At 33.4% G+C, this 18,526-nt stretch overlaps 1 protein-coding gene across 1 annotated transcript in view; it reads right to left on the reverse strand.

Moving 5' to 3' along the window:
* Positions 1–808: 808 nt before the first annotated feature.
* The window catches only part of FAM160B1 (family with sequence similarity 160 member B1), a 34,001-nt gene continuing 16,283 nt past the window's right edge, over positions 809–18,526 (reverse strand). The window contains exons 6-18 of the mRNA XM_015815817.1: positions 18,015–18,053; positions 15,824–16,108; positions 14,037–14,233; positions 13,653–13,767; positions 13,482–13,558; positions 13,179–13,371; positions 12,021–12,190; positions 9,577–9,720; positions 7,436–7,526; positions 6,739–6,882; positions 4,677–4,817; positions 4,277–4,380; positions 809–4,187 (exon numbers count right to left, since the gene is read on the reverse strand). Coding sequence (XP_015671303.1) covers positions 4,082–4,187; positions 4,277–4,380; positions 4,677–4,817; positions 6,739–6,882; positions 7,436–7,526; positions 9,577–9,720; positions 12,021–12,190; positions 13,179–13,371; positions 13,482–13,558; positions 13,653–13,767; positions 14,037–14,233; positions 15,824–16,108; positions 18,015–18,053 — 1,806 coding nt within the window. The 3' untranslated portion in view covers positions 809–4,081. The remainder of the gene's footprint in view (positions 4,188–4,276; positions 4,381–4,676; positions 4,818–6,738; positions 6,883–7,435; positions 7,527–9,576; positions 9,721–12,020; positions 12,191–13,178; positions 13,372–13,481; positions 13,559–13,652; positions 13,768–14,036; positions 14,234–15,823; positions 16,109–18,014; positions 18,054–18,526) is intronic.

Below are 18,526 nucleotides of genomic sequence, written 5' to 3' on the forward strand. Positions count from 1 at the left end.
CAACCCACACAAGCCCCCACCCCAGTTCACTTCCCAATGACCCTGACCTGATGTAAACTCCCCATCACTAGACTCACACCTGACCCATTACAAAACCCATCACAAGATGCCCACATCTGAAGCCCTTATAAGCAGAACACTTGACACTGATATCCACCAAACTCCGCCTAAAGTGGAAAACATGTATAAAATAATGAAATATGTACTACGGATGATTTAATGGCAGCCAAATCCACATGCTTTTTGTACTGATCCATAATGGTTTAAATATCAATTGTTCTCAAACAATTGAAAAAGATTTTATGCAGCCATTCATAAAATGAAAATTCTGTAGAACTGTGTTATATGGAATCTCAGTAAAACATTTTGAAAAGGGAGGAATTGTGTTGTAGGAATTAGGTATATGAAGAAAAATTATATAAGAGTACTGAAGGTCAATTGTTGATTTGTTTTCCTGGAATATTCAATCTATGCACTTCTGAGATTGTCAGAAATCTATACTTCGTGCCTGCTTTATTCCCATAAAAGCTAATGGGTAAATAATAAGATAAATCAACATTCTGCTCTCTTATAGCTATTCAAAAACCAGTAAAACCATGGAAGGAAATAAAGCTAATCACGGCTGCCACCAATATCTGCAGGATCACCATGTTCGCTCTGAAAGTTTCTGAATTGAGAGGCTGGACAGACAAACCAAAGATATGAAAACAAATCTTTTTACTCTGGCAGTCATTCGCCATAGAAAAGGGAAAACTATAAAAATAAGCAGTCACTTGTTTAAATTACATTTTTTTTATTTTTATGAATATCCCTTTTAAGTCCTTCATGCACATTTTCAACATAAAAATCTTTCAACTGAATCGTATGACATAAGTTATAATTGTTCTATAATGTGGCAATTCCAGCAGCTCCTCAAGAATCTATTAAACTTTGGCAAACAGTATCCTCAGACTAGACAAAATCCAGTAGGAAGGGCTTGAGGAACATTTTACATTTGATATAAAGTGGAGCAGTGTGTGGAACTCAACTCATGGATGGATAAGGAGAGAAATTTTCATAGCGGTACAGCAGGCAACATGGCATAGGGATTATTAATCATAGCTATGTTGATGTGTTTGTTAAATGATAGTAATCAATTTTTTTCATACTGAGTGACCAATGAAAATACAGTGTTTGCATTGTTTGTATCAACAAGTTAAATGAGGATGTTAGTTTAAGACTGATAAGAGATTCAGCAACTCCTAGAAAGCAGCCATTTTTAAAGAAATACCATAATGATTGTACAATATTGGGATCTTTGTCCTGGTAACACTGCAAGCAAATATTAGGGTTTAGTCCATTAATATACAAATATACATATGTAAACAGGTAATGTACAACCAGCCTGAAGTTGCATCACAACTCTGAAATTGCACGAATGAATAATAGTAAGAGAATGCAACAAAGAAAAAAATATGATTTACTACACTAATACACTTATAATAATAGTTTAAAAAGAAACAGCTATCCTACTCATTCTCTCATGTTATTACATATTCAACATCAGAAACTAATCTAACATAGATACATTTCATGGCAGAAAGATGAAAAATGTCCTTTATTTACATAACTGTGCATCTAGGATAAAAATTAAAATTCCAGCTTTCTTCATTCACTCATGCATATAAACAATGCTGTATCTGTAATGGCAATAAGCACCAAATAGATACCTCTGACCTCTTTAACCCTAATGGTAATTCTGTAGAACGTATTGTATGTTTACCTGTGTGAATAATAAATAGCCATATACACATGTATGAACACACACAACAAACACTTCAGGCTGACGGTTGTCATGACATACATAATTCAAACAATTCAAGGAAGAAAATAACTAGCTTTTTTTTTTTAAAAAAAAAAAGTGCATAGAAATTAAAAATATTTAAAAGATTAAAAGAGCTTCATTCTGGAAAGAAAATTCTATCTATTTTTAGAAAAATAAAATGTTTCTTCTAAACTTTATGGATACACAAAACAACTTAATGAATAGAGAATGTGAAAAGATTTCTCTAGCTTTGAAATGCATATTATGGCAAAGAACTCCTAAACTGTAAGTCTTAAAGAAGTCTTGGTTCCTTAATATGTCAGGAATTTACTGGCAAAATTAACATATTTAGTACTTCCTTAATGTGTATGGCATACACAATTCAGGCATTAATTGTAATGCTTTAGAAGATATGAATATAAATGTTAGATATTTTCTGTAATCTTTCTAATAGCAAAACAAGAATTTCTTTCTTCTTACTTTGGGGCACTTTGATATCTGTGTAGTCCAGTATGATTTATCTGGACAACATGGACTATACTTTTCAGCTAAAAGTACAATGCCAACAAAGCACAAAATGGCTAAAGCATTCAAATGGTAGTATTTCCCTAAGACTGAAGAACATTACCCAAAATTTAAGAGTATGGCTAGTTTGCATGCATTTACTCAAGTTCCACTATATTTAAAAGATCTATAATAACAATATAAATTACTTATACCTGTATAATATTTAAATGCTTCATAGATGGACCTATTTCCATAAAACTATTTCCTGAGTCTATCTTTTTCTAATCAAATTCAACAGCCAAATTCAGAAACATTCATGAAGAAAAACAAAGCCCTCTGAATGTGGAGAGGCAGCCCTATTAGACAACTTTTTCACATTATTTTAATTTTCACAATGTAAATCCCTACATTTAATTTATTTAAATATAAAGTTACACTGTTCTCTAGCAATCTGTTTTCATCCCTGGCAAATTTCTGCAACATTATAACCAGGTAGATACTGGTTTTTTTCTTAAAATACAAATCAGAGAGCTATTCCTTCCAACAAAGTTACATCAATCCAAACAATATCTGAAATAATTAGCAAACATGTAAGGAAATTATTACGAAGGAAGAACTTTAAAATTGCATTAAATACTGAAAACTTTAAAAAAGGAAACTTTTGGATTAAATCTGATTATGTTGTACTCATGGTGCTACAAATAAAGTAAAAGTGATATAAAGGGACCATTTCCCCCCATGTAATGAGTCTATCAACCCCAACTCTTTCACATAGAGATCAAAACCAATAAAAATATTATAAAGGGTAGACAATGTACTTGTCTGTAATTATTCTGAGTTCCCAGTTCATGGAAGATCAGAAGAGATGAATAATAAGAGCATTTGGGTTTGCCATCTACCCTAGATTATTTGGTATGCCAAAATAAAGAGCTCTTTACTCTCTCAGACTTGTAATGATTTTCTGTAAACATTAACACCACACCTAGAAGTAAATTCATTTGTAACAGCCTTCAAGGATTCTGAGTAAAATAACGTATTCATTATCCCTTGTGGTAGATGATAAGCCTTTCAAATTAATTGGATAGTAAAGTAATTTAACAGCACAAAACCTATGAATTTTCAACACTAAATAGGTACAAAATATGTCTCAGTCAAATCAGATAAAAATTATATGTAGCATAACAAGAGATAATGAATAAGTTATTCAAATAAACCTGTCTAAACTTGGCATCACTAGGGAGAAAGTATTCAAAGAATGTGAAAGATTACAGGAAAAAATCTCATGTTTATAAAGTCTGAAACTTCTTGAGTTTTCCCAATTGCCTGAAATATTTTAAAACAATATAATTGCTTACTGGTTTTTATAATAAAGAGATAAAATACACCTTAGCTATAAAACACACCTTAGCTATGACAAAAAACTATTATTTAAAACCTATGAAGCCTATTTTGTGTGTGTGTGTTTATTTAAAAATTCCTACTTTCCAGAATGTTATTAAAAGAAAATATTTTAATTAAAGTCCCAATCTATATAACTTCTGAAGCTGAACTTTTTTTTTGCTAGTATCCCTTGGATTGATGATAGGACGTCTGTTTTGCATTTCCAAGTTGCCTCTGCCAATGAATGAAACACTTCTACAATTGGAATGTGTCCCATGTAAATTTTCCAAATGTACGGCAATGTTTTGCTTTTTTGCTTTCTTGCCTGGGAAAATTGATTACCCATTTCTCACCGAAACACTACACAATTGTGAAGTTTTTGATTGATGCTCATGGTGCTGATGAAGAGTGGTATTTCACAAATGCAATTGCAGCCAGTTCTTTACAAAATTCTTCTAATACTATCACACCTTCAAGTAATGTCATGTGGTCAACACTGTAAAGTGAAGATAACGAATAGATTTAAAAAGTCACACAACGTCATTAGGAAATGATCTGTATTTGACTGGCAATTAATATACTTACATAGGCCCTTCAGGTTCTAACCCAAGAAGACGTTTCCTAACCAAGAGAAGTTTAGGTGTGAAATCAGGTATGCGCTGAATCCGTACCATTAGATCTCCAACAACCTGTATATTATCCACAAAATATTGAACACAACGAAGCAAAGAGTCAGTGTAATTATATGGATCTGAATCTGGCGATAAGAAATCAAAATTCAACTTTCTGAAGTATTGTACATATCATGTAATACAGATGGATCCCAAGAACCCTATCAAATTCCCACTCTGGTCCATCTGATGAAATTGCGTTGACGAAATGATGAACATTAACAAGAATAAAAGCTGCCTTCCATTTCCAACTGCTCAGCAGCAACACCATTAACATTTACACAACTATGAGACTGATCAGATGGCATACTTACCCTAACAATGACTGAAAAAAGAGAACGGCAGCCAGAAGCCAGATTTACATAGGGATCCAAAAGGTATTCATGAATATGTGGATGTGGAAACAAGGAAAGCTTGGACAATACAGATGTGACTTGTAGATTGACATCATATGGCTGTGTGGTAAAAAGAAAAGAAGACATTTCCCAAATATACACATTCATTGTCACAGATACAAGAAGCAGAAAATTACTAGCTTTGCTTTTAACCATACACAAGATTTACAATGAGTAATTTTTATCAATCATGCAAGCACATGGCTTTAATTGTTTGACAAAAAAAGTCATTATACTACTCAAAGAAAGCCAATGGCTGAGATTTCAGTTTTATTTCTTTAGGGCTATAATTTATTTAAAACTATCAAACTGTAAGCATAAAAGAGACAGAAGGTGTACAATGGATCAATTATTTCTGTTTAGACTATGCGGGACAGAAGGTTTCTAAATGTCCTATTCAACACACCAGTCAACTGTCATCTATACTGATGATCATTTGTGGTGATTGAGAGATTCTTATGGTTGCTCTTGTAATGCTAATAGCAGGCTGAGTGCAGCACAAAGAATTTGTATTTTCTTTCTGTCTCTACTTCTGGTCCTTTAATATATTTTAGCATAATCAAGGGAAGATTATCATTAGGTAAAATTCTCAGAAATTGGGGTGATGGAACAAAGTAATTTTCCTAATGTACAACCATTCATTCATTTGCTTGTTAGCATTCCATCTCCTGTCTATGGCTCAAGAGAACATTCATATGCCAATGTTATTATATTAGCAACCTAGTAAGAAAGATTGTGTTTAGAAATAGTTTGATCTATAGTTATTGCAATGGATTTTTTTGGATCAGCAAAATGTCCACTTTATCCTTTGTTTCACAGTTGTTATAGAACAGTAAGAGAGATTCAGTCCTGCAAAAATCCTACAGAAAGCAAAAAGTTTTCAGCCTAGGTGGCTGCACACAGATCGCTTAGAGCTTTCTGAGACGTTCCAGTTACATAAAATATTGAAAACATTTTGTGATTAGCTAAAAACTATTGATATTAACATGTTGGTATAAGCATCAAGAGGATGTTGGCCTTGAGAACAAGAGGAAAACATGCATGGAACACATGGGTTAAATCTGTAATCAGGAACTATCTTGCACTTAAGAAATAAAGCACTTTTTGCAAAAAAAAAAAAAAAGATAGGCAAAATCATGTAATTTGAAGTTCTAGATACAGAATTTCAGTTTCTATGTAAAAGAAAATCAGGAAAAACATCAACTATTCAGTTCAAGAGGCCAGTACTAATGGATTAACAGCATATACAATGTTGTGTCAGAACACTGAAATGCCGTTTATGGATCCAAAAAGCAGATCCTGCCTCTGCAGGAAACCACCGTGCCATATGCTTTATAACAGGGGTCCCCAACCTGTGGGCCATGGCCCATTAGTAGGCCGTAAGGAGTTTGCAACTGGGCTGTAGAAACGGCACGCGAGAGCATGTGCATTCTCACTTGTGCGAGCAGCAGGCGAGTGCACGTGCACTCCATTTAAGTGAGTGGCAGGCGCGCTTACTGGCCGCTCACATGGAACTATCCCCTCTCCTTCACTGTGGGTTGCATTAGCTTTATAACATTAGTCTTATGTCAGTAGAATTGTATTCAATTGTAAGTAAATGTTCACAGACTTATTGTTAAAATAATTAAATCAAGTTTTTCATTTAATCTCAAATGGATGTTTAAGAATATTTCCTTTCTGATTTAGATTAGCATTTTAGGCTTAAAAAAATGCAGCTAGCTTCCCTTATTTTAGTATAATCTAACATACCAACAATTTATACTATCCTCTCCCTTTAGCCTGTTCAGATTTCATGACTCTTAGCTCTTCTATTTGGGGAAAGACCTTTTTTAAAAAAATCTGAGTTTAGGAACATTCATCAATTCTCAAGTATACAAAATCACTCTCTACAATGCAACTGTACTAATTACCCTACCATTAGGTATGTTTTGCCTAAAAACAGCTATATCACAAGAGGAAGCAGCACAAAATGCAGATTTACCTGATCCAGAATTTTGCCCATTCTATCAAAGAGAACTTTCAAGAAATGTCCTTCAAAGAATGCTGTTTCTAAATTGCACTTTTCCAACAATTTAGGAGATCCTGGCCATTCCCATCGTAAGCATATGGAACAATAATCCCGAAACTAAAGAAGGAAACATGTGATTACTAATTAATAAATTAAAAAACAAATAGTAACTACAGGAAACACTTGAATAATCAACTACTTTTTAAAGATCCCTTTAAAAAATCCCAAAATAGCGATAAGCAAGTCTATCTATCTGTCTGTCTGCATTACAGTATCCTTCTAAGAATATTGTAAAAAACATTGAACTTAATTGATAAATGCTATTTTCTTTTTGTCAGACTACAATTATATATTTAAAGAATACACAACTAAATACTATACCGCAAATATCACTTATGAAGAAAAATTAAGGTACTAACTTGAGGCACATTAGGATGCTATAAAATTTAATGTACACCATGTCCATTTACTAATCAAATACTGCTTCAGTTCATGCTGCTTGATAGATAAAATAAGGAATGAAATGTACTATTATGTGGTTGCTGGTTTTAAAAAATAATAAAGTAAATTGTCACATCATTATGTAATCATGTTAAGTTGGCTTTTGCTTCCCCCTTGTCTGAAACCATCATATATATAAAATATCATTTTATGTCTTTACTGTACTTACTTGTCGATGGGCATCTCTGAGGTAGGTATCATAACCTGTTCCTTCTACGTGGTATGAAGATTTGGCTTCATCTGGTACAAGACAGAGAAAACTGCAAATATATACAAAACAAAGATATATTTAAAACAAATTCTTTCTATGTCTTCACAACAATGAGCAACTCAAACACTATTTAACTAGTTACATGGATTGCTGTGGAACTGAATACAAAGAAATCTCTTGAGGCCTTTCATTCAATCTGATTACAGAAACTTTGCACTACTGGAAAACAATGTTTAATACACTCATTGTTATTTCAGTTGGCACAATATTTATTTCAGTTTCCTATCCATCAAGTTATATGCCCTTCTGAGAGCAAAACCAAATATAAATTAAAAACAGAAAAAATCGATATCGTGCGATGATTAAAAGAGCATTCATAGTAATACACACAATTTTACATATACATATGCACAAATGTTGAAATCTATCCTTTTCTTTTGCTATACAAAATTTAATTTATAAACTAATTCAATTTAATGTATATTTTTTTAAAAATTGGACTTTTTTCCCTTTTTTGTTAATTTTTCACTTGAAAATAGCAAGCTAATAATATAAATACAGTACTTACAAAACCTGTATGAATTTCTTATTAAGGACTTCTTTCTAAAATTATGGATAATATCATTGTGTAATATTTACAAATGATAATGAAATCTATAGTTGAATGAATAAAATAATTATTTTAGGAAAATGGATGTTGGGTTTAGTAAAAACAAAAATTGTCTCAACCAAACATTCTGGCTGTGTTAGGACAAAGCCCAGAGACAAAACAGTGAGATCCAATCAGGTAGAATTCTTTATTTGCTTAGACTAATAGAATCTTGCCAAACTAAAGCTGTAACTTTCTATTAAAGCTGTAACTTTCTAAGATATCAGATATATCATGATAGATTCTAGGGTTTGTTAAGCTCAACCATCCTCCCCCCCAGCTCAAGACTGGGCAATCTAGGCCCCTTCCTTGGCCCCTTCTTTGGAAAGCCCCTTCCTTGGAAAGCTCGGCAAAATCCTCCCCCTCTGATTCTGCTGCAAGTGCACATCCCATCAAGACTGAGATCTTACTGTTCATTGGAATTGCAACAAATTATGTTGGTTCTATTAAGAAGGGGAAAAAACCCTGCTAGACATAAAGAGCAAAAAGGACATTTAGCTGATTTTTCAAATGAATTTAAGGAATAAGCATTACCATCGAATGGCATATCTCTCAGGGTTTCATAATTAGATTTCTATTGTAATTCTGTACTCTAAGAAGCTATTTGTAATAGTTTTGGCATTTTTCTTAATGCAGCGGTTGAAGAGTGAATATTGCAGAATAATCAATTATAACTAATTATAATTATAACTAATTGTGTGATTTTGAATATATTAAAACAGGCTTTAAATACTAAATTAAAGATTCAGGAATCCAGCTCAGAAATGAAGGTCAGTCATTCCCTTCTGGCTGATTCATTATATTCAAAGCTATCTATTAGTTCTCTATCTTAAAAAACACTATCTTTTCGATTTTCTCTCAGGCTCAATGAATACACACGCACTACAAGACCCCTAACTCTAACCCATACTGTCACATGATAGCTTCAATGTTCATCAGAAAAAGTAATCAATTAATCTGCTCCCCATGAAACCTTTCAGGTCTACCTTATAGTAAACTCTTGATTTAACAGAGTAATGTGGGGAATGAGTATCCCACTAAATCAGAATGTTGTTAAATCTGAAATGAATATGTTCATGTGCATTTTATGAATGCATAACATTGGAATGGGATTTTATGCTCATGTAAAATAGTGAATGAGATTTTAGCATACATATATGTATAAAGGGCAAAGCTTTTGTCCACTACGTCCAAAGTATTCTAAACCAAGATTTGTTAAATAATATGCTTATGTAATGCACATAAAAACAGGATCATTCCTGAGAAAAACCAGACAAAAAAAAATGCTGTGAATATCACATTTACTCCTGGAAGGTCATATATGAATATAGCAAACAATTAATAAAATACATACTTTACCAGTCATAAGGATTGGATTTTATTGTGGAAACCTAAGGCAAGTATTACAGTATTACTGACCTAAGAACAAATATTAGTAAATTTAACACACCTATTTACAATTTTATGGACTTCAGTCTTCCCATCATTTTTTGGATGATCGGGAGTTGTAGGTGGTGAAGCGCTAAGCCACTCTTGATTTGACAATATAGTATCAGGAGAAAGATCTGTAAACAAAGGATCTTCTTCCAGGTCTCTGTGGCAAAATGAGGAAAGAATAGAACTTGGGTTTCCTTTGTTGAAAAGTTAATGCTTTCTATTTGAAAGACAACTTTATGTCTGCAATTTAAAAAAAAATTACATCCATCTTGTACAATTTCTACTTCCTTTCCCTTTCAGCTACAGCCTTCAACTCATGAGCAGCTTTTTAAACATGTTCCAAAAATAGCTTGAGTAAAAATATGAAAACATTCTGTCACGAAACAATTGCGAAATAGGCCTTTCCACCATCAGAATATTTGAAGCGTGAACCACTTCAGAATTAATTACCTAGAATGATGTTTCTGTTTCAAACAATGCCTACTTTGACAACCAATGCATCATTTAAGAAATTGCAGAAAGATACCGTATATCTAGATATTTATATGGCAAGGGAAAAAACAAAACTTAAATGTAATTTTTTTTCAAGATGAAAAAGAATGAGGATTAGGCTTTCTTGATTTGAAGTTGTACTTTTTAGTCTGCTGTTTGGTTTGTATGAAAGAGTGGATGTTACGCAAAATAAAAGAATTTTATAAATAGAAGGACATGACCTGAGATTTGGATGGCATGGTTTTTAATGGTACATCAAAGTTAAAGTAGACTTTAAAAACCACTATATTACAAGTGCCATCTTAAGAATAGGGAATAGATACAAACCCTGGCTATGCCTGAAAATGTCTTTGTGGGTCTTAGTACAAGAAGAATTTTATAGGAAAGAAAAAGCAGGGAAAGAGAAATGATGAACACATCTAAAGTTGTCAGAACAAGAATATAAAGAATGCAAGATGAAAAAAGATCCATTGACTGCAGAGGGATTTAATTTTCAATTACTTTCATATGTTCTATTAAGAAAAAGATTCAAAGTAAACAAAAGGACATTAGGAACTAATAACTTAAGATGAAATTTGAAACTGAATTATATGCAACATATAAAATGTGTAAGCTTTTGTTGAAATTTGAATGGAAAAATAAGCTAAAGGGAATATGATAAAATGGGTTAAGAACTTTGGTTATAATATATAGAGGGACCAATGGGAAAATATGTGGGCTGAAATGACTGAAATTTACATTATATTACAACTTACAAGATAACTTTTATAAAATGATATACCATTGGTACATGATACCAAAAACTATTTAGAATGTGTAAAGGTACTTCAACTCTATGATGGAGATGTGGAAAATATGAAGGGTCATTTTATCAAGCTTGACAGACTTGTAAAAAAGCTAGAAGATTTTGGTTCAAATACATATAGTTTAAAAAGCATTTTAAACATTAACATTCCACTGAAACCAAAACTTTTTAGTAGGGACTAATGGATAGACAATTAGAAAAGCCTTATGGAAGACTGTTTTTCTACGTGCTAACTTCAGCAAAATGTATATGAGCAAAGATGGAAATCCTCTGAAATATCCTCAATGGAGAAATGGTTGGTGAAGATGACAGTATTTGCAAAGATGGCATAATTGACTTGTTTCATTACGGAAAAGACAATAACTACATTTGTTAGTCATTGAAAACGCTTTATAGATTTTTTTTCTAAAAATAGAAAAAAATGAACTTGTGATTTATGGAGTTTGAGTATTGGAAAAGGTAGAGAAAAGGGAACTTCTCTAAGGTATCCTTAGAGAAAATAAAATATAAATGCAGTTATGACTTTTGTTAAAAAAAAAATTAGAAACCACTCTTTTTTAAAAACTTTCATTTTTCTTTCTTTTCTGTCTCTCCTTTTATTTATTTCTTAATTACTTATCACTTTTCTTTCTTTTTAATGTATTATTTTGTAACAAAATTATTCAATAAAAAATAATTTTAAAAAATTAAATATAGTGGCAGCCTGGGAGAGTCCTGCAGCAATGGTGTAACATAGCAGTACCAAGACTGGTTAGTAAGCATGCAAGCCACAGCATTCTAGACCAGCTGTAACTTTTCAATGGTCTTCAAGGGCCAAACCCAGTAAATTAATCTAATCAGAGATGACAAGAGTTTGAATAACAGTCTTTGAGGTATCCTGCTGCAGATAAGGTTACCATGAAATGGGTAGATGTACATTCTTCATTTGTATGTCTTGCATTAAACAGCAGTATTTTTGTTTAAATGATTCATGATTTTACTACTACTTCTGAAATACTCATCACCTATTAAAATAACACATTCAAACATTACATCTACATTCTCAATTATTTGCTTATTAAAATAAACCTACCTGAAACTAAAATAATTTTAGTTCTAAAAAAGTGCTAATGAAACATTATAGCTACTTCAGAAGAAATTCAGAACATAATAAAACATACACTGCTCCTGGTATCTGCCCATTTTCTACCACGTCTTTATCATCTTGGCATGGTGGTTTATATTCTGTATAGTTCCTCTCTTCTAAATTTCTAAGAACCAGGTTATAAAGAATGTGTTCATCGGGCTTTTGCAAAAGATGTTCAAACATTCTGAGGGTCATTATGCTGATCTGTAGAAGTAAAGGAAAAAAGACATTAAAAGATAATTGTCTTTTTCACATGGGTTCTCAGTATTATTATGCTTGTCACTGATAGAACAGCTGTAGAGGCTAACACATAGAGATATATATACTTAATACTCAGAACTGCAATCTGTGCTTGGAAAATAGGTTTTGGTTCAGAGAAATACAATTGTTACTATCTCCTAATTTGGTGGCTCACTACAGATGGAAAGTTCGGAAAAGCTGCTGTAAAATTATTTTGGGAATCCATCTGAATGAACTATTCTAGGTTAGGTATGGAAAATTGTATCATACTTCCAGTACTGAATTAGTCTTGTTTATATAGCTATTAGTGAAGTTGCAATTCAACAAGTGGAGGACCACAACTTTCTCATGCATATTCTATTCTATAGTATTCTGCTTAGAGAATGGAAACAAGACATGCCACAAGTTCAAAGTAGCACTTAAGTGAATATTACAGGCTTGCTAGTCTGAGGCAAATCTTGAGATATTAGTCTTCTAATTGCTAAACCTGCAAAGTACTTTAGGTTATCAGTGACCTGCCTAGCCTTTGAAAGTGCTGACAGGCATTTCTACCTCATAATTTTCCATTTCCTCTCTTACCCATCTCTGCATCACCTCCCAAAATGCTAGTATCCTATATTTGTCAAATAGGAAAAGGAGCACATATGTATGCTAGGGATTGCATACAGACTTTTTAGTATTTGCTTTTTAGTACTTTATGGATTACTCTGAATTATTTATCCTGAGTGGTCTGTCCACTTAGAAATGAGACTATTAGAAGGTGCAGTAGTATAACCTTCAATTGTACTCAATATATACATATGTACACATACACAAACACACACGCACACACACGTTTATCTGGTGTCTAAAGATGAACTGTTCACCATTTAAAAGTTAACTTATTAATACACATCTGAACACTGGTTGTTTCACAACAGCACTATGTACTTGCTAAATTTGAACTTCTTACCTCATCTGAAATGTGATCACAGTGCTCAATTAAGCGATGTCGCAATGGGTGCCTGTTGACATTCATTAGTTTTTCTGGCTCCCGCTGCCCTCCAAGGATGAAGTAAACCATTTCATGAACTAAGGCATCTGATGTGACTTGACGAACGATACGATGCAACAGGGCAGTTGAAGTAAGAATTCCAATCTCTGAACTGATCATAACAAACATTTTTTAAACAAATTGAATGACGTGGGTTCCTTCGTTAAAAAAATAAAAGGATGGGAGAAAGTCCAGTTCATTTTTCAATGGAAGATTACTCACGTTTGCATTAGTTGAGGTTCCATCACGTCAATGAAAAAACGCTCCCGCACTGAGATTGCCATGGCAACAGCAGTTGTCTAAAACAGAGAATATCAAGATGTCATCTTCATGATTTACAAACCATAGCTTTGTGAACTTGTTTTGGCAATGACTGATACAAGTATTACAAACCTTGTGAGCTTCCTTAATGAGCTGATCACAGTAATCAAACCAGGATAGAAATGAAATCAGAGCTCTTTTGCCTGGGAAAGCAGAAGCATCTTCTTTATAGTTATAGGAGTCCAAACTAGAGTGCAGGAAATGAAGGCAAATGAAACATATTTGATGTTTGCTACCATTATAGCATAATGATAAACAATAATTCTAAACATTTAGATAATTTTCATTATTATATTGATAGTGATACTTTTTCCAACTGAGACACATTTAAATTTTAACCAATCTCAAGTATAAGGTAGGTTATAAATATAAAGCAATCTATGGCTTAGAAATAACTCAAACAACATGTCCAAGAGTCCACAATGTAATACAAACATGCAAGGACAGAATACATACCCCCAGTTAATGCCTTCAACTGTTTCGATATCTAAAGGATCCATTGACTGAGGGAGGGCTTTGTAAAGAGAGGCCAGCCTATCTGTCAGCAGTTCACATAAACATGTACTCTGTGTTAAGCACTTGGCAGCTGCAGGTTCAGGCAAACTCACTAGAAGCATGAGGCCTTCACAAGCTTTCACTGCTATTCGGCCATCCTGTGAAGGAAGAATAACACATTTCACTAAGTTGCTCTGATAACATCACTGCTTCAGACAGGAAGGCAATGCAGAGAGTGGTGAGGATGGCAGAAAAGATTATTGACAGTTTACTCTCTTCTAGCCAAGACACAGCATATAAGTGTTGCTTGATCAGGGTCCACAGGATTGTCTGGGACACTACACATCTCTTCACAACCTGTTTTCCTTGTTATCTTCTGGGAGGAGGCTACGTGGTATCCGAAGCAGAACATCTAGATTCAATCACAATTTTGTTCCATATAGCATCAATCTTGTGAACTCTCAAGCTTCCCCTTTCCATTACGTATTCAAGATGGACAGTAATTAATATGTATATGTATTTATATGTAAGGGTGTAGGTATACACATGTATATAGCATGTTTATATGTGTGTTATTTATGTGTATACTTTTGAGAGCAGACAACAGAATTTCATTTTTAATGTGTGCTAGTGAGCCCACAGTAAAAAATGACAATAAAGGTTATTTATCTCTCTAAAAAAGATGATGCACATCTAATTATATAGTTTCCATGGCCTAGTCCAGGGGTAGGCAACCTTGGCTCTTTTATGACTCGTGGACTTCAACTCCCAGAATTCCTGAGCCAGCCATGCTGAGGAGAAATGGAGAGGTTTCCATACTGAGCCATGCTGGCTCAGGAATTCTGGGAGTTGAAGTCCACGAGTCATAAAAGAGCCAAGGTTGCCTACCCCTGGCCTAGTCTAAAACAAAATATGACAGCTAGGCTAAAACACAACGTAGTGGTTGACATAGTAGATTATTAATTGTTTACATAATATGGCATGAATGTATGTGTAGGGTTAATTTTACTTATTTATTATACAGACAGACAACCACAATCAGGACTGACTCTGTTTACAGAATAATTAACAAGAAGTTGGCATTCTCAAATGCAGCTTTACTAACCTTTAAAAAAAGTAAATGGGTTTCATCACATTTCTATCATCTGCAGGCAACACGGCTAACAAAATGGAGATAGTTTTAACAAGGTCTAAAAGTTCTTGCTAATTTCAAGCATTATTTAGCAGATTGGGTATTAATAGGACATCATTCAGAGCAAGACTTAAGGAACTTACAATAGTGATTCTCTAACTCTTGAAGTATAGCTTTCTGAAAATAGTAAATTAATGTACTGACTCTTATGCAAAGAAAACTAATGATTTTGTTGGTGTTGACGTTAATGTTGTATAAGGGATAAACCGCTTTTAATAATTATCTTTCTTCCATATACATCAAGGACTCTCAGACTTAGCTGTATGAAAGCCCCTCCCTCCAGAGGTAATGAGAAGCAAAGCCTAGAAAGTGTGTGGAGAACATTCTCACTTTGCCTACTCAGTGTGACATTAGCCTCCCCCTCCCCCCAGTAGCTTACAACTTACTAGAAATCCTGATCCACAGTTTGAAAACAGCAATTTCGTGAGAATTCCTGTGAGTTTTGGTTAAAGTGGATCTGTAGTGACCATGATTACTCAGCAGCCAAACAACCACCAGAGAAATTATATCCCTCTTTAATCCAATATTAATTCTGCTATAATAAATAGACACTCACGGGGCTTTTGGTAAGGTTGAGCAGAGAATTCACCAAATTATAGTCCCCATGTGGGCGAACAGCTAAAGCCTCTGGAGATAAAGGGATGTTTAATTCAATTTGATTTGCAGACAAATTATCTGCCTGCTGAAGGTCATGCTCTCTCTCTACTTGCTTTGTCCTATTTGATGTTTCTTCAGACTGAATGGACTGTCCAGTATCTGTCACCCCAGAATCTTGCCCTTTTACGAGGTCTTCTGTGACTGAGTTTTCTGCATCTTTTGAAGCCAATACTTTCTGCTTGTTCTGAAAAAAAAAGTTAAAATTGATAAAGTCAATGTTTGCTTTGTAACAGAAATGCAGCAAGAAGAAATCCAAAGGAAATGAAGAAACAGCAGAAGAAACCAAGAATGTTACGTTGATTCCAGAGGGTCTAAATTTCTCAGTAACTAAAATGCATTTGAGTTGAATACTGTAATGGAAAAGGAAGCTTTTCATTATGCCTTTCACATTTTAAGAACTTTTAATCACATCATGTATTTTTGATTCTCAGATAATTTCCTTAGAACTGGGGAAAAAACCCACAAGCATTTATTGCACTATATATCTTGTACAGACTGCTGAAATTTATAAACATCAAGCAATCTGCCATGAATTTTAGCCTGCTTAGATAAGCTATTATCTTGTGTTTATTTGCAACTTATATATTTACATACGTACTTCAATTATTTTTTTAAAAAATACCCAGACATTATCATTTGATTGGTTAGCCTTAGTAGTTTACTTCTTCTGTTTCTTATCTAATTAAAACACACTTCCCATCAATCAGATTAGTCAGAATTGCCACACGACATGTTAAAAATAGAAGAAATAGGACATCCTTCAATAATTTAAACTATGCTGCAAAAATTTGCTAGAAATTGTACAATCAGGTGCAATATTCTACATATCCTTCCAAATGAAAGCAGACATTTATGATATGCAAGGAATCTTTTAATACTAATTCAAAAGAAATCCAAAAGAATTCAGTTTAGGACCTCAACTCACTTTATTATTCTAAGTTCTAAAAAGAGTTTTAGGTGCTAATCAAGTCATGCTTCTAGTTGCACACATCTAAAAGAAAAAAATGTTATTGAAATTAGCAAATTTGTACTTACCCCTATCACAAAATTGTGAAAACCTTTCTTAAAGGCTGCTCAATTAAAAGTGGAAACACTTTAAACATTTCTGCCTAAAGATCTGCTTCTGTTTTGTGAATGATAAAACAGATTCAAAGTTCCAGTTTTTACCAATTTAAAAAAATCCTTAAGAACTATGGTAATGGATCCATAGTTTGCTTTCTATTTAGCAATATGGCACACTTATATTATAATAAGCTTGCATAAACAATTGTGTAATTGTTATTCTTGAGTAATATGTTATTTTGGAAGCACATGTAATATTCCATGCATTACAGAAAATAAACATATAATTAAGACTGAATGTAATTAGAACATAATTATGTTCTATTATGAACATATGAGATAAAAAGATAAGAGTAATATTGCATAGAATTGCCAAAAAATGTTTTACTATAAAAAGGCATATATACAGTTTCTAAAACATACTGTAGATTTCTTTCTTTGCTTTTGAAAATGAAACTGAGTCTATAAAACACAATAATTTGTGTATGACCGGCTGGCATCATTTTAACATTCATGAATCCCATTATTCTGAGACCAAATTTAAGTACTGCGTGTAACTATACAAAATAAGTATTCTTAGGTTTTCAGTGCTTCTTTTACATAGACCTCAGGCCTGTAGCGAGGTTTCAACACAGTTGTGATGTGAAATTGTTAATATTAGTCTTCATCTAAAACGAAATACTTGCAGAAAGAATCAATCTGACAAATGGTAGCAAAGACTTGTTGACTATGCCTAAACTTAGTATAGCCCACAATTTTGTACTATAATTTTAAAAGCTCCAGCACCACGACACTGCTGCTTTATGGGATTTGTTGTCCCAAAAATTACATGGGACCATGTTTCTTTTACCATCAAGAAACAGTGTGTTTTCTCTGGAAACAATAAAAAAATGTAAGATATTTCAATGTGGTGGCTGTTCTGGATTATTGTTAATGGCTTGCAGTAAGAGATGATTTATGTATCACACTATGCAAAACAATCAAAATTCACTGATTTGTTCATGCATTTCTGAAGCCCACCTGCTCACCTGCCTCGAAGAAATGTGTAGGACAGGGCCTGGAATCACCTATTAGGAAAGTTTAATGAAATAGGCTGTATGCTTTCTGATTCAAGAGCATCATCACCAAGGGACTTCACTACCAGACCACTGGGGATAGCAAGAGCAAGCAACAGTTTGCTGAACTTAACAGAAAGAAAAAAGCCAACTCAGTTCAGCAGCAAAAGGTGTGTAGAAAGCATCTTGTCAAACAAACAAACAAACAAACGCCACATAAAAAGCCCAGCTAATTAATTGTAACGAAAACATCCAAACAAATGTAATCATACGCATTCTGTCAGGGTACATATGCTGCTCATTTTCTCTTTTCACACTATTAGTCACAAAATCATGGAACAAAGATAATTGAAAACACAACCACATAATTTCATAGGACAGAAGACATTGTTCATCAAAAAAAGGACTGCACTGAAAAATGCAACAGTGTTATATACATATTCCAGTTGTCTAATATGGCCACATAAATCTGCAAATAATGGCAA

The sequence above is a fragment of the Protobothrops mucrosquamatus genome, unplaced genomic scaffold, assembly GCF_001527695.2.
Source record: "Protobothrops mucrosquamatus isolate PMUCROS unplaced genomic scaffold, P.Mucros_1.0 scaffold378, whole genome shotgun sequence".
Classification (NCBI taxonomy): domain Eukaryota; kingdom Metazoa; phylum Chordata; class Lepidosauria; order Squamata; family Viperidae; genus Protobothrops; species Protobothrops mucrosquamatus.